This window comes from Penicillium antarcticum (assembly GCF_028974205.1).
Source record: "Penicillium antarcticum strain IBT 31339 chromosome Unknown utg000006l_segment0_segment0, whole genome shotgun sequence".
NCBI classification, from domain to species: domain Eukaryota; kingdom Fungi; phylum Ascomycota; class Eurotiomycetes; order Eurotiales; family Aspergillaceae; genus Penicillium; species Penicillium antarcticum.
The window spans coordinates 2736071-2749140 of NW_026695304.1; the positions used below are offsets into that span (position 1 = coordinate 2736071).

The 13070-nt window shown below is 49.8% G+C and overlaps 7 protein-coding genes across 7 annotated transcripts; 4 read left to right on the forward strand and 3 right to left on the reverse strand.

Moving 5' to 3' along the window:
• Positions 1–436: 436 nt before the first annotated feature.
• Positions 437–3572, forward strand: N7508_007107 (uncharacterized protein; the record flags this gene model as incomplete). The annotated part of the gene is made up of 6 exons (XM_058465171.1): positions 437–497; positions 554–864; positions 918–1088; positions 1141–2849; positions 2898–3077; positions 3125–3572. 6 exons carry the CDS (start codon positions 437–439, stop codon positions 3570–3572), a joined length of 2880 nt encoding a protein of 959 aa, XP_058319024.1.
• Positions 3573–3856: 284 nt separating this feature from the next.
• On the reverse strand, positions 3857–4720 carry N7508_007108 (peptide chain release factor family protein; the record flags this gene model as incomplete). The annotated part of the gene is made up of 2 exons (XM_058465172.1): positions 3857–4486; positions 4553–4720. The coding sequence occupies 2 exons, from the start codon at positions 4718–4720 to the stop codon at positions 3857–3859; spliced, it is 798 nt and encodes a 265-aa protein (XP_058319025.1).
• An 875-nt stretch (positions 4721–5595) lies between these two features.
• N7508_007109 (serine palmitoyltransferase small subunit family protein) lies at positions 5596–6023 on the forward strand (the record flags this gene model as incomplete). The annotated part of the gene is made up of 2 exons (XM_058465173.1): positions 5596–5713; positions 5782–6023. 2 exons carry the CDS (start codon positions 5596–5598, stop codon positions 6021–6023), a joined length of 360 nt encoding a protein of 119 aa, XP_058319026.1.
• Positions 6024–6726: 703 nt separating this feature from the next.
• Positions 6727–7105, reverse strand: N7508_007110 (uncharacterized protein; the record flags this gene model as incomplete). Its single annotated transcript, XM_058465174.1, has 2 exons — positions 6727–6993; positions 7055–7105. The coding sequence occupies 2 exons, from the start codon at positions 7103–7105 to the stop codon at positions 6727–6729; spliced, it is 318 nt and encodes a 105-aa protein (XP_058319027.1).
• Positions 7106–7453: 348 nt separating this feature from the next.
• N7508_007111 (dodecenoyl-CoA isomerase) lies at positions 7454–8351 on the forward strand (the record flags this gene model as incomplete). The annotated part of the gene is made up of 2 exons (XM_058465175.1): positions 7454–7644; positions 7715–8351. 2 exons carry the CDS (start codon positions 7454–7456, stop codon positions 8349–8351), a joined length of 828 nt encoding a protein of 275 aa, XP_058319028.1.
• A 197-nt stretch (positions 8352–8548) lies between these two features.
• On the reverse strand, positions 8549–9875 carry cdc123 (cell proliferation protein CDC123; the record flags this gene model as incomplete). Its single annotated transcript, XM_058465176.1, has 2 exons — positions 8549–9698; positions 9751–9875. 2 exons carry the CDS (start codon positions 9873–9875, stop codon positions 8549–8551), a joined length of 1275 nt encoding a protein of 424 aa, XP_058319029.1.
• Positions 9876–10056: 181 nt separating this feature from the next.
• On the forward strand, positions 10057–12518 carry N7508_007113 (COG1/VPS51 family protein; the record flags this gene model as incomplete). The annotated part of the gene is made up of 3 exons (XM_058465177.1): positions 10057–10199; positions 10262–10431; positions 10480–12518. 3 exons carry the CDS (start codon positions 10057–10059, stop codon positions 12516–12518), a joined length of 2352 nt encoding a protein of 783 aa, XP_058319030.1.
• Positions 12519–13070: the final 552 nt, after the last annotated feature.

Consider the following 13070-nt stretch of genomic DNA (forward strand, 5'->3'; position numbering starts at 1 on the left):
CGTTGTGTCACTAGGGAAGTAGGTATATATATGTATACGCAGAAGTGATTCTACAGCTCTCTAATCTTGAGACAGTACTTCTATCGGACTTAAAACTTAGCATATAACCAAATTAAATACAGGAAATTGAAAGAAATGCCGAATAAATAAAACAAAGTAGAAGTGTATAAAATGCAAGTGACGCCTGAGGCATGAGGCTCAACATGTGACGTTCTAACCGTATTGGGCCTAGGGTGTTGATGTGGGCTGCCGTACAATTATCAGTTATTTATTATTGTCTTCGAGCCATAACTTTTTTGTCTGTGATTGCCATCTTCCTCCACTTTGGCATTTTGGCATACATAAACTCCTCTCATCGACTGTATCTTCTCCTGCCGTCTCTCCTTCTGCCCTTTTTCCTTATTCCCCTCACTTCTATTGATACCCCACGTACAAGATGGCGGAGGGTCTTGGAGCTCTGTTAGAGGCAAGCTTGGACCCCAGGAGGAACAAGGAAGGTAAGTGACAGACCGATTGGATATCGACAGCCTTGACTGACCTGGTTTCACTCTAGCCGAGACCACCCTTCGTCAGGAAGAACAGAAACCTGGATTCTCGCTACAGCTTCTTCACATCACCGCATCGGATGCCACGCCCTACAACACACGCCTTGCTAGCGCCCTTTGCTTCAAGAACTTCATCAAGCGCAACTGGACCGACGAGGACGGAAACCACAAGCTGCAGAGCGAGGAGGTTGAGACCCTCAAGCGCGAATTGATCACCTTGATGATCTCGGTTCCTGCAGGTATTCAAAGCCAGCTGGGTGAGGCCATCAGTGTGATCGCCGACAGTGATTTCTGGGAGCGGTGGCAGTCTCTTGTGGATGTAGGTTGTCCAATCTCGCGTGGTGATGCAATGCTGACCTTTGGTTTATTTAGGATCTCGTTTCCAAGCTGTCGCCGAACAACCCTACCGTCAACATTGGTGTGCTCCAAGTTGCGCACTCTATTTTCAAGAGATGGAGACCTTTGTTCCAGTCCGATGCGCTTTACACTGAGATCAACCATGTGCTTGGCAAGTTTGGCACTCCATTTCTGGCCTTGTTTGAGGTAAGTCTTTCTTCCCATGCGCTCGAACGAATTAGATAATAACATACTCTAGGCTCTGGACAATTACCTCGAGCAAAACAAGTCGAACAAAGAGAACCTCACCCAAGGGTTCGCTCAGCTCAACCTGATGGTCAAGCTGTTCTACGATCTCTCCTCCCACGATCTCCCTCCCATGTTCGAAGACAACATCTCTGGAATCGCTGCGATTTTCCTCAAGTACCTGACCTACGACAACCAGCTATTGCACACGGATGACGAGACCGAGGCTGGTCTCTTGGAATACGTCCGCGCTGGAATTTTTGAGGCTTTGACCCTCTACGCGCAGAAGTACATGGATGTGTTCCAGCCTCACGTTGAGCAGTTTATCCAGAGCTCTTGGAGCTTCCTCACAACCATTGGCCAGGAGACCAAGTACGATATCTTGGTCAGCCGAGCTCTCCACTTCTTGAGCTCCGTCGCAAGCATGCCGGAGCAGTCTCAGGTTTTCGCAGCCGAAGGTGTCCAGGCTGAGATTGTCGAGAAGGTCATTTTGCCCAACGTGAGCTTGCGTGAGTCGGACGAGGAGCTGTTCGAGGATGAGCCCATTGAATTCATTCGTCGGGATTTGGAAGGATCCGACAGTGAGACCAGACGACGGGCTGCCACTGACTTCCTCCGACGACTGGCGGAGAAGTTTGAGTCCTCAGTGACTCAGGTTGTCCTTAAGTACACCCAGCACTACCTGGCCGAATATGCGAAGGATTCATCCAACTGGAAGGCCAAGGACACTGCGACTTACCTTTACTCTGCTATCGCTGCCAAGGGTACCGCAACCTCCACCCACGGTGTTACTGTCACCAACCCGCTGGTCAGCATTGCCGATTACTTCCAGCAGAACCTTGCCGCTGATCTGATCTCCGACAATGGTGTTCATCCTATTCTCAAGGTCGATGCTATCAAGTATCTTTACAGCTTCAGAAGCATTATCACAAAGGAGCAGTGGCAACAGGTTCTTCCTGTGCTGGTGAACCACTTGGCATCATCTAACTTTGTTGTCTACACATACGCCGCCATTGCTCTGGAGCGGGTGCTGTTCCTCAGCGATAGCCAAGGACAGCCCGTGATTTCACCTGCTGAGATTACACCGCTGGCCAAGGACCTTCTGGAGCACATCTTCCAGCTAATTCAGAATGATCCGGCCCCAGAGAAGGTGCAAGAGAACGAGTTCCTGATGCGTTGTGTTATGCGTGTCTTGGTTGTTGTTAAGGAGGGTGTCGTTCCTTTCGCGGACGTCATTCTTCAGCGATTCATCAGCATCACCGAGATCATTCGGAAGAACCCTAGCAACCCCCGATTCTACTACTTCCACTTCGAGGCCATGGGTGCCTTCATCCGCTTCGCTGCTCCTGCCAACCCCGACAAGCTCGAACAGGCTCTCTATGCCCCCTTCGCCAGCATCCTGCAGGAGGACGTGCAGGAATTCATTCCCTACGTTTTCCAGCTCTTCGCGGCCCTTCTCGAGGCCAACTCGTCTGCCACCCTTCCCACCTACTACCAAGAGCTTATTGGTCCCATCTTGATGCCTGTGATGTGGGACTCCAAGGGAAACATCCCTGCCTTGGTCCGCCTGCTTTCCTCAGTCATTCCCCGTGGCTCGCAGTACATCATTGAGCACAATCAGATTGAGCCTATTCTTGGTATCTTCCAGAAGCTGGTTTCTACCAAGGCCAACGAAAGCTTTGGCTTTGACCTATTGGAGGTAGTCGTTGCAAACTTCCCACCGTACGTATCTTTCCAACCTTCATCTCACTACCATCTAACATCTGCCAGATCTGCCCTCGAAAACTACTTCATTATGATCATGCAGATCATTCTCCAGCGTTTGCAAGGTTCCAAGACTGAGAATCTCACCATGCGTTTTGTTCGTTTCTTCCACTTCATCTCGGCACATGACGACAAGGGGTACAGCGCCGACTTCTTCATCAACGTCACCGACAAAGTGCAAGCTGGGTGCGTATTCTCCCGTTTTAAATTGAAATAATGCTAACTCCTTTCAGACTCTTCAAGCAGGTTTACCTCCACGTCATTCTGCCTGAAACCCAGAAGCTTGCCCGTCCTCTGGACCGCAAGACTGCCATTATCTCCTTCACCAAGACCCTCGCCAACTCCCATGAGTTCACCACTACCTATGCTCTGAAGGGATGGGGACTCACCTGCATGGCCTTGCTGAAGCTTCTCGAGCTTCCCCCACTGCCCGTCGGCAGAGATGATCTGATCGCCGATGCCGACATCGAAGACATGTCCTTCGGTGTTGGCTTCACCCCCCTCAACACCATCAAGGCCCAGCAAAAGGACCCCTGGCCCGAGACCGGCGCTGACCTCAAGGCTTGGGTTGGCTCATACCTGAAGGAGGCCGACGTTAAACACAACGGTCGTGTGTCGCAGTTCGCCCAACAGCGTCTCGAAGACGAGCCCCGTAAGGTGCTGGGAAGCTACATTTCGTAATTTGGGCTTTTATTTGTTGCTTTCCTTTCGAGAAACCAAAAAAGTTCCATTATGCCCCTTTGCTCTCTTCGTTGAGCATCTTCCCAATTACCCCTGCGCTATGCATGTTATGAGACCCTAGATCCATGAAATAAATGCTTCTTGATTTACAGTTTTGAGAGTATCGTACTCTATCGCATAGATCCAGACCTGCTGTACTCCTTAGTTCAAACATCAAAATGCCTCGATATTAGGCCAATATCAAAGTAAGCCTACTACACAAATCCTAAAAAGAAAAAGATTTGTCAAACACTCTTTCCAGACCCCTTCTCCTCCACGGCCTCAGTCTCAGTCTCAACCTGTGTCTCCTTCTTCCCTTCCACTTCTTCCTCCACTATCTCTTCATCCACAACCCTCCCACCCTCATCGTCCTTCCTTTCAACTTCATTCTCAACTTCCTTTTCCACTATCTCTTCCTCCACTATCTCTTCATCCACAACCCTCCCACCCTCATCGTCCTTCCTTTCAACTTCATTCTCAACTTCCTTTTCCACTATCTCTTCCTCCACTATCTCTTCATCCACAACCCTCCCACCCTCATCGTCCTTCCTTTCAACTTCATTCTCAACTTCCTTTTCCACTATCTCTTCCTCCAATATCTCTTCATCCACAACCCTCCCATCCTCACCCACCTCTCTCCCCTCCAACTCCCGATACTTCCGCCTCGTCTTCTTCATCTTACTAGCCTTCTTTCTCCTCGCCGCCTCAGCCTTAATAGCAACCCGACTCTGATCCCCCTTCAACTTCGCTTCAACCCGATCCGCCAATAATGATCGCGCGATCTTCTCGTTCTGCGCTCGGGATCGTGTCGCTTGGCATTTTATTACCACTCCGCTGGGTTTGTGGCTGATTTGGCAGGCTGAGTTTGTTTTGTTCTGTGGCAATGTGTCAGGTCAGGATTATTTTAAGAGTCTATAAAGGGAATTTATGTGGTAACATACGATCTTCTGCCCGCCTGGTCCTGTGCCTTTCAGGTAGGATATTGTTAGGTCTGCGTCGTTGATTTTTAGACGCGGTGGGAGGGCTTTGGCGGGTGTTATTTGGCTTTGGCTGAAGAATCGGATTTGCTTTGCTACCTGGGACGCTGGGCCTCGGAGGCGTGGGAACATTTTTGCTGTTTGCTGGTCGTTGGACGTTGAAGTTATTGAGGTTGAGGTTGACTGATAAGCGATAAGGGAGCATGAAGTTTGGCGTTTTATACTCGATTTAGTCTCCAAAGAGAAAGATATATATATATTTACCGCGCTACTATATTTCGAATACTCCTAGACAAATTTATGCAATTGAACTGGAAACTTATATGTTAAAGCACTCTGGGTTTGATCTGTATGTAAGTCGCCAGAAAAGCAAGGTACCTGCACTAGGTACATGCAGTTGACAAGCACTAAATTAATGAGGGTGTAATTGATCTAAGTTACAGCCAGTTTGAAGTGCATAAAATAAGATAAAGAGTCAAATTGTAGTATAAATAGTGGGTGGTCAAGCTACAACAAGTACTGAGAACCTCACACTCACGCGGATAGTGGCGGGAACCCGAGGTACAAGGTACATAACACACGACCTACGCAAAGGGGAAGGTTTTTTTGCACTTCCCCAATCTCAATCTCTTCTTGATCCTTAACTCATCTACTCAACAACCTAGCCACCACACCTCCCCTCTTGTCAACTCATACTCTCCGACCCTAAATTCCCCCCTGAGTACCCGCTCACCTCCCCGCGATCTCCGGCGGTCTCGGCCGCTTGCTTAGCCCCCGAGTCGTGTTGAACAAAACATCGTTCTTTCACGACATCACCAACCACCTCGCAAGACGGATCGCAAAGGTTCTGCTTTGAATTTAACAGGATCTACTCGACACGCTTGTCTGCGGCGTACCTTGGTGGTCCAGAGAACCCCGAAAAAATCGAACGAACCGCTTCCCGATCCTCTTCGCGCCAGGCACCAAAGACCAGGCCATCCTCGAATTCCCTCGATAACCCCGCAACAATGGAAATCATCATCTGGGCCATTGCCACTTTGATCCGTTGGGTGCGCCTGAAGATCTACCAGTATGAGGTGACCTTTGCCATCTACATGCTGACGCCAATTGAGAAACTCATCTTCAGTACGTTGCATCCCTCACCACCACCAGATCTCTTCAAGTCCAAAAGACTGACCCTCTTTACTTTGCAGACACACTCCTCCTCACGCTCATCACCATGATCATCGCTGGAATTTACATCTACCTACCCGACCACCTCCGCGCCATCTACGGCCGCCTCTACTACTACTGGGCCGGCGAGCGCCTGTTCAGCTCCAGCCGGCTGTCAGTCAGTTCAATCTTCGGAGAAACCGCCACACAAATGGGCGAGATAGTGTACGAAACCGCAAAGAATGCGGCCGCAGCCACGACCGCCCGCATGGCTGAATTGTGAAAAAAAAAAAGTCCGACAAGGGGATTTGCTGCATTTACATTCTCTCGCTGGTAAGAGTGAATATGCTATTAATATCCTGGGGGTGGATTATGTCTACACTCCGGGAACCCTTGCATGTTCCTCTTCTAGTTGGCTGGCGCTTCTTGGAGTTCTTGTGATCTGGGAACTAGGGACATTCCTATTGCATTGTCACAGTGTGGCACACCGCATTGTTAATAATTCTTGTCGTTTATTTTCTTGGGGTCTTTCGTGCCACGGCTCATGGACTTGACGCACCCTTTCTGGCCATGCTTGTCTGGTCATGCCTGTAGCGGATTGACCGTATGTCTTATCATTGGAACGTGATTATGATTCAAGTTGGTATTTGCAGACTTGTCCATCTGGATGATATACATAATATGTAGATGGTTGATTTTAAAACCATGACGAAAAACCAGACCCCCAAACGCCTTTTATGCCCAGAGTAGAGTGTTGTACAAGCATCACATCAGCAAAGATGTAACTCCCACGCATTGCCTATCTCCTTCAGTCATTTCATAGCGAAGAGAGGAAACGCCCCGATTGCTGCGTTGCAAGACTAAAATCTTCCCAAAGCAAAGACCTTGACAATGCGCGCATGTCACATCCCAGACCACCACACACCCTTCCCACCATATATCACCGAGACAATCTCAGCGCTCGCAAATTGCAAATTGCCAATGGCTCATTGCTCACTCTGCTGCCCCTGTCCCTGTGCCTGAACCTGTGCCTGAGCAGCAGCAAATTGAGCCGCCTGCGCCTCCCTCCGCTCCCTCCGCATAGAATCCACCATCCGCATACGTGCCAACTCCTGATCAATCTCCTCCTTGTCCAGGGGAATCTTGTTTGATTGTTCGGCGGTGGGCCAGAAGTTTTTCGTGGCGAAGCGGTCGTCCAGGTTCGTGCCGAAGTAGTACATCCAGCCGATTGGAAAGAGAACGTACATGCCGAACTATGAAATGGATGTGTCAGACATGGATTCTTGTGGGAGTTGCTTCGCAAACCCTATTTACCTTGAAGACTTCGAGGTTGCCGCCCTGCAGCTTGCGGATAAATTGCGACATGGTGGGTATATGTTTTGGTTGGATTTTGGTGAATGATATTTGGTATTCGGATGCTGCGGATGTGAGAGAATTGGCTCTCGGTAAGACTGTCGTGAAACCTGCAACCTGCAATTGACTGTTATGCAGTGACAGCACCAAGATTCGCGATGATCTTCAAATCGAGTGGCGCCACAGCCAGTCACGGGCTTGCTTATGTGAGCAAACGGGGCAAACAGACACCTCGTCCCTCAGGCCAACATCAGACCGCGGGCCTCGGCTCCCCGCAAAACAGAGTCGCCGAGCGTACTTTTATATCAGGACGAGGCTGCAGTTCAATTCCTGCATTCCCTCACCCTTAACACTGCAATCATGTCGAACGAACAGCTCATCACCATCTCTTACCAAGATCGCGTTGCGGTCGTCACTCTCAACCGACCTGATAAGTTAAACGCCCTCAACCAAGACCTCTACTACCTCCTCGCCGAGCGTCTCCGTGAGATCGATCAGCGTGAAGAAATCTTCATCACCGTCCTCACAGGTACTGGCCGCTTCTTCTCGGCGTATGTATCCCAATCAAGAGCCAAAAGACCCAATTGACGAGAACAACAACTAACCATCACCAATCTACAGCGGCGCAGACGTAACAAGCTCTCGACCAAACGGCGACCTAGCCGGCAATGGCCGCCGCGAGCTAGTTCGTGGCTTCGTCGCCAACAACGTCGACGTAACCCGCACCTTCTACACCCACTCCAAAATCCTAGTCGTAGCCCTGAACGGGCCAGCCGTCGGCCTTTCCGCCGCACTAGTTGCCCACGCAGACTTCATCTATGCAGCACCGCACACATTCATCCTAACACCCTTTTCATCCCTCGGTCTTGTAGCCGAAGGCGGTGCGAGCCGCGCTTTCGTCGAGAGACTCGGTATCGCTAAGGCTAATGAGGCGCTTATTATGAGTAAGCGGATTACCTGTGAGGAGCTTGTTGCTGCGGGCTTTGTGAATAAGGTGTTTACGCCTGCCTCTGGTAATAAGGAGGATTCGGATGGATTCCTCAAGCTTGTTCTTGAGGAGGTTGAGGAGCGCCTTGGGACGCATTTGAACCAGTCTTCCTTGCTTAAGATTAAGGAGCTTGTGAGACGGCCTGAGAGAGAGCTTTTGGATCGTCAAAATGGGCTTGAAGCTTTCATGGGACTTGAGCGGTTTATGATGGGGTTACCGCAAGAGGAGTTTAGGAAGTTGGCTTCTGGTGAGAAAAAGCATAAGCTTTAGATGGATGAGGGCTTTTGTATATAGCTCGTTGGGGTTATACCTTCGAATAACATACACTATTTTCGGATTTTATTCGATGAGAAAAATTGCGTAAATTTATATTCATTCACGATGCAATGCGTAATCGTCATATTCCACTCTAGCCAAACGCCATACTAAACATGCTTTTGGACAACACTCCCTGGGTGTTGGATGCCTTAGTCCGAGTCACTGCCTGCTGCTTGATCCTCCTGCTCTTGCTGCTTGAGGATCTCATGCCACTTGCCCATGAACTCGCTCATACCGCCAGGTCCCGCAAGCGAAGCATCCACCAGCTCCTTAGGCACTTTATGGGCCGAATACTGTGTTGAGCTGAAGGCATATGCTTCTGGATCATCCTTCTTGATCAGACGGAATTCAGGAAGGAAAGGGGCTTGGTCGTCGTCCTTCTCGGGGTCATCATTCTCTTCCTCCGACTCGGAGCTTGAATCTCCAGCATCGAGCTCCTCTGCCGTTCCAGAGGTAATAATGCTGCCGTCACGGAGTGATATTCTCACGAATCCCTCAGCTCCATCATCATCTTCTTGGATACCAATGGGATCCTTCATATTTAGTATCTCCAGCCAGCTAAAGAGCAACGGGTCTGTCCGCTGCGCCCACGGGTTCACATCGATAAGCCAGACACGCTGATGAGGTGCGGGAATATATACATCGAAGACAAAGTTAGGTTCGGGGAAGCTATCTTTGAGCTTTTCATCGAAGAAAGACTGAATTCGAGACCGGAGCATGTCGCGCATAGGGAAGAGGAAGTCGAAGTGGTTCTGATCACGCTGGCTCATACACAGCAGCACGCGGTTGCGGACGAAACAGCGGAATTCGAGGGAGGGGTTGAAGTTGACATATTTGCGGAGAACCAGGTGATATGGCACCTGCGGCAATGGGGAGTCGACGGTAGGTGTGGTTGTATCGTCATTGGCTGTGTCCGGTACACAGTCATCGAATGGGTGGTCGAGATCATGGGTGATGAAATCACTGCTTTTCAGGAGGAGATATATGTCATTGGGGGTGCGGCATTGGGTGTCGTTTGTGGCGGCCATGAAGGTTGCATCTTTGGGAGCACTCCAGTTCAACTTCGGCGTGACAATGCCACCAAATTCGGCAATGGTGTTCTTAATCTGGATGTGAATGTCTGCCCATTCGGTGGAGGGGTCGACTTCCTCTTCGCCCGAGTCGGAGAATGTATCTATGTTGTCATCGTCGACTGGTGGAGCGGCTTCAGGGGGAAGAACGATGCCGTCGGCGCGGAGGTACTCGACGAATGCGGATGTTAAAGGGATGCAGCGCGACTTAGGCGCGAGGGTGCGGTATCTGTATTCTTTCAGTTAGATGACTTCGCATTGAGTCATATCTAGAAACATACCGCGGATGCCAGTCGTGATAGGAACAATGCAGGATGTGGGAATAAGTAGTTGGCGGGAAAGGCAAGCGATCCGGTAGGTCATTAGATGATGACTCCATCGGAGTCTCAGTATCAATCGACGGCATATTGGACATCTCTTGCTTGAACTGAAGAAAGTCGTCGAGGGGAAAATCGCGGGGACATTTTCCCGTGTCACGTGCTGATAAGGAAGCTGAGTAACCAGGAACGTCAGGCGCCTAGGCATCTACAACATTGGACTACTTGTTCTCCGTGTCAAACTCGCATCTCATTGTAAATCCCAACAGCATGGCCCCCGAGGCACCAGATCCTCAGAGCCTGAAGTCATGGCACGACGCATTTCAGTATCCGATTCCCACGGTCCGCCGTGTGGAGCAGGAGTTGCGCCGGGACATCGCGAGCAATAAGGAGAAGCTCCGAGCTCTCGTGGGGTAAGTGATTGACTCCGGGAACTTGTCCACGAATATGCTAATATCGTTTTGCGACTTCTTAGGATGAGATACCGCGATTTGGTCGGGACTGCCGAGACGATTGTGGCTATGAACCGCGATATCCAGGATGTGGAAACCGTTCTGGCCGATGTTGGGCGCCGATGCAACCCTCGGCTGGTGGAAAGGAAGCATGTTCATGGGAGACAGATCAAGAGTGGGGATGCAGAGAAGGGTACGATTCTCACCAAAGGGTTAGAAATTGACGACTAACCTGTTGCAGATGCGGATAAACATGCCTTTGGCGCTCAGCTTGCGCTCCTGCACAAGTGTACCACATCGATCACCAGACTCTTGCGACGCCGCGCATCTCCTCTGCTGATCTCCAAGATTTTTGTCGTCTCCCGACTATTGCACAAGACATTGTCTCAGCACGAATCGGTCCCTCCATTCCTGGACGATCTGCGCAATCAATTGGCATCCTTGCGGCGAACCCTTCTCAAACGAATTGACAAGCGCCTTGCTTCCACCAGCGTAACAGAAGATAATATCATTGAGTCGCTGGCCGCATATTGTCTCGCAACAAGCTCGTCTTCTGATGATGCTATTCACCATTTCCATCAAGTGCGCCTGGATGTCATTGTAAGCCAGTTGGATTTGTCTCGCGAGAATATCCCCAAGGCACTTCAGCTCTTTGTCCAAACACTGCAGGCTTCGAAGGTCTTGCGACACCGTCAGTTCTCAGACGTGCTTTCGAAAATCAAGGCTCGACCGATTCTTGCAGACCCAGAGATCCGCAGCCTAGATGGATTAGAAGTCGAAGTTCTAGGTCGATGGGTGGCTCCAGATGTCAAGAACTTCACGCCTTGGATCAAGTTGAGTGAGCTCAATAGGGCTGATGGAGTTGATTCGATCAAAGAGTGGTCACGTCAGGCGTTCGAGAAATTCGCTGAAGGCTGCCAAAAGGGCATGGCTCACAGTAATGATTTCTCTGAGCTTCTTGCTTTGCGCCGGGAAACAGTTGAATTATGGCTCTCGTCTTGGGGCTCAACCATCATCCATGGATCACTTGATGTGTTGGAGAGACTGCGCAAGATCTTCAATGACCAGCTGGCACGAATCCTGAAGGTCCAAGCCCTGAGTCTGGAAGAGGTCGGAGGAAGGGCTTGCTCTGTTGTTTTAGACTGGGATAAGAAAGAGCATGAATCTGTTGGGTCTCTGTGGGATGGGGATCTCATTGTCGCAGATTATTCCAATGGTGCACAGACATTCAAACAAACCATGGCAGACAGACTGCTTGGTCGTGATGAAGACGTATCAGCCGTTCTAGTTACGTACAAAGCGTGGCTCACATCGATCCGAGAAGTGAACGAGTCTATCGACTCTCTGCGTCGCATGCGGTGGACCGATATTCTCGTTGGCGGAGAAGTGGAGGATGAAGATATTGACATTACGCCTCGCCTCAATGAAGATGACCCACGTCTTCTGTCTGAATCTCTGCATTCCGCAGTTCGAGAGTCATTTAGCAACCTGCAAACGTCATTTAGTAGCGCTTTCAAATCATTCGGCTCATCGCATTCCAGCGAAAAGGCTACTTTCCTGTTGAGGCTCATTCGGTTGGTACGGCGTGATATCCCGACCAGCTTTGTGGCAGGGGACTTTGTTTTCTCAAGTGATATTGTTCCAGAGTTGCAGAAATTGCTTGCCTCAGAAGCCGTGGCCAAGGCCGGTTCTTTGAAGATAATACCATCTTCGAAGACACATCCACAAGCAGGAAAAGCCAGGATTGTACCTGGTCGGTCATTATGGGAAGGCAACCCTGCCTTACCGGTCCAACCCTCTGCGTTGACTTTCAAGTTCCTGCGCCGGCTCACGTCAACGATGGACTCCTGCGGATCAGATCTCTGGGATCCCTCAACGGTGCAGGTATTGAAACAGGCTCTCAAGAAAGAACTAGAGACTGCTATTACATCTTCTCTCGATGATCTCGAAAGCCCGGACTCTCCAAGCAAATCCGAATCTAACAATGAAGAGCCTATCACAAATGGTGACAACGATGACGAGGTCCAAGAGAAAAAATCCAATGGTAACAACAATACCGAAGAACAAATTGAAGTTACGCGGGATTGGAAGATCCAGCTCTTCTTTGATTCTCTATATCTGTCTAAGATTCTCGGTGAGCAACATCAGCTGGCTGATGTTGTTTCTCGCGCTCAAAAGAGTGCTGAAACTAGTGCGGATGCTGTGAAGACCATTACACAGTCAGCAGACGAGTACTGGACTCGGACAGAGCTACTTTTTGGCTTGTTAGCGGAGCATTGAAGATCCTCTAGATCTCCGCTGTCGGAAACGTCTGTAGATTACTCGCAGACTATTTACTTTTGCATCTATTTCTTCTTTGCCTTGAATAGGAGAATAGGACAACATTTTACATGACATTAAGATCCCAAACGTAAACATACTGAATTCAATCGTAGCTAGGTAACCTATTCTGTGCTGGGGTTACGAAATGGCAAGGGCGGATTGATCGATCGAGCTAATGATCAGGGCTCCTCTTGGATTATTTGTAGCCAGGATCTCCTTGTAAAGCATGTCAGAACCGGCCTGAAAGAGGTCACTGAGCGGCTCATTCGACTTACTGCGCCCCATGAAGAGTTTACCGAGTTCCTCCGTGAGGTATCTTCCTCGATAAAGGGGTGCAGCTCTTGCAAAGACCTCAGCAACGGTGAGAAGATACTGAGGGGTCCTTCTTACCTCTAATCCGTCAGTCATCTCAATTTTCATCAGACTCACCCTAAATCTCGCGCAAATCATTTCATCCGAGACCTTCCCATGACCAAAGGAGCAGTCTTCGGCGGACCTTGGACAGTACCC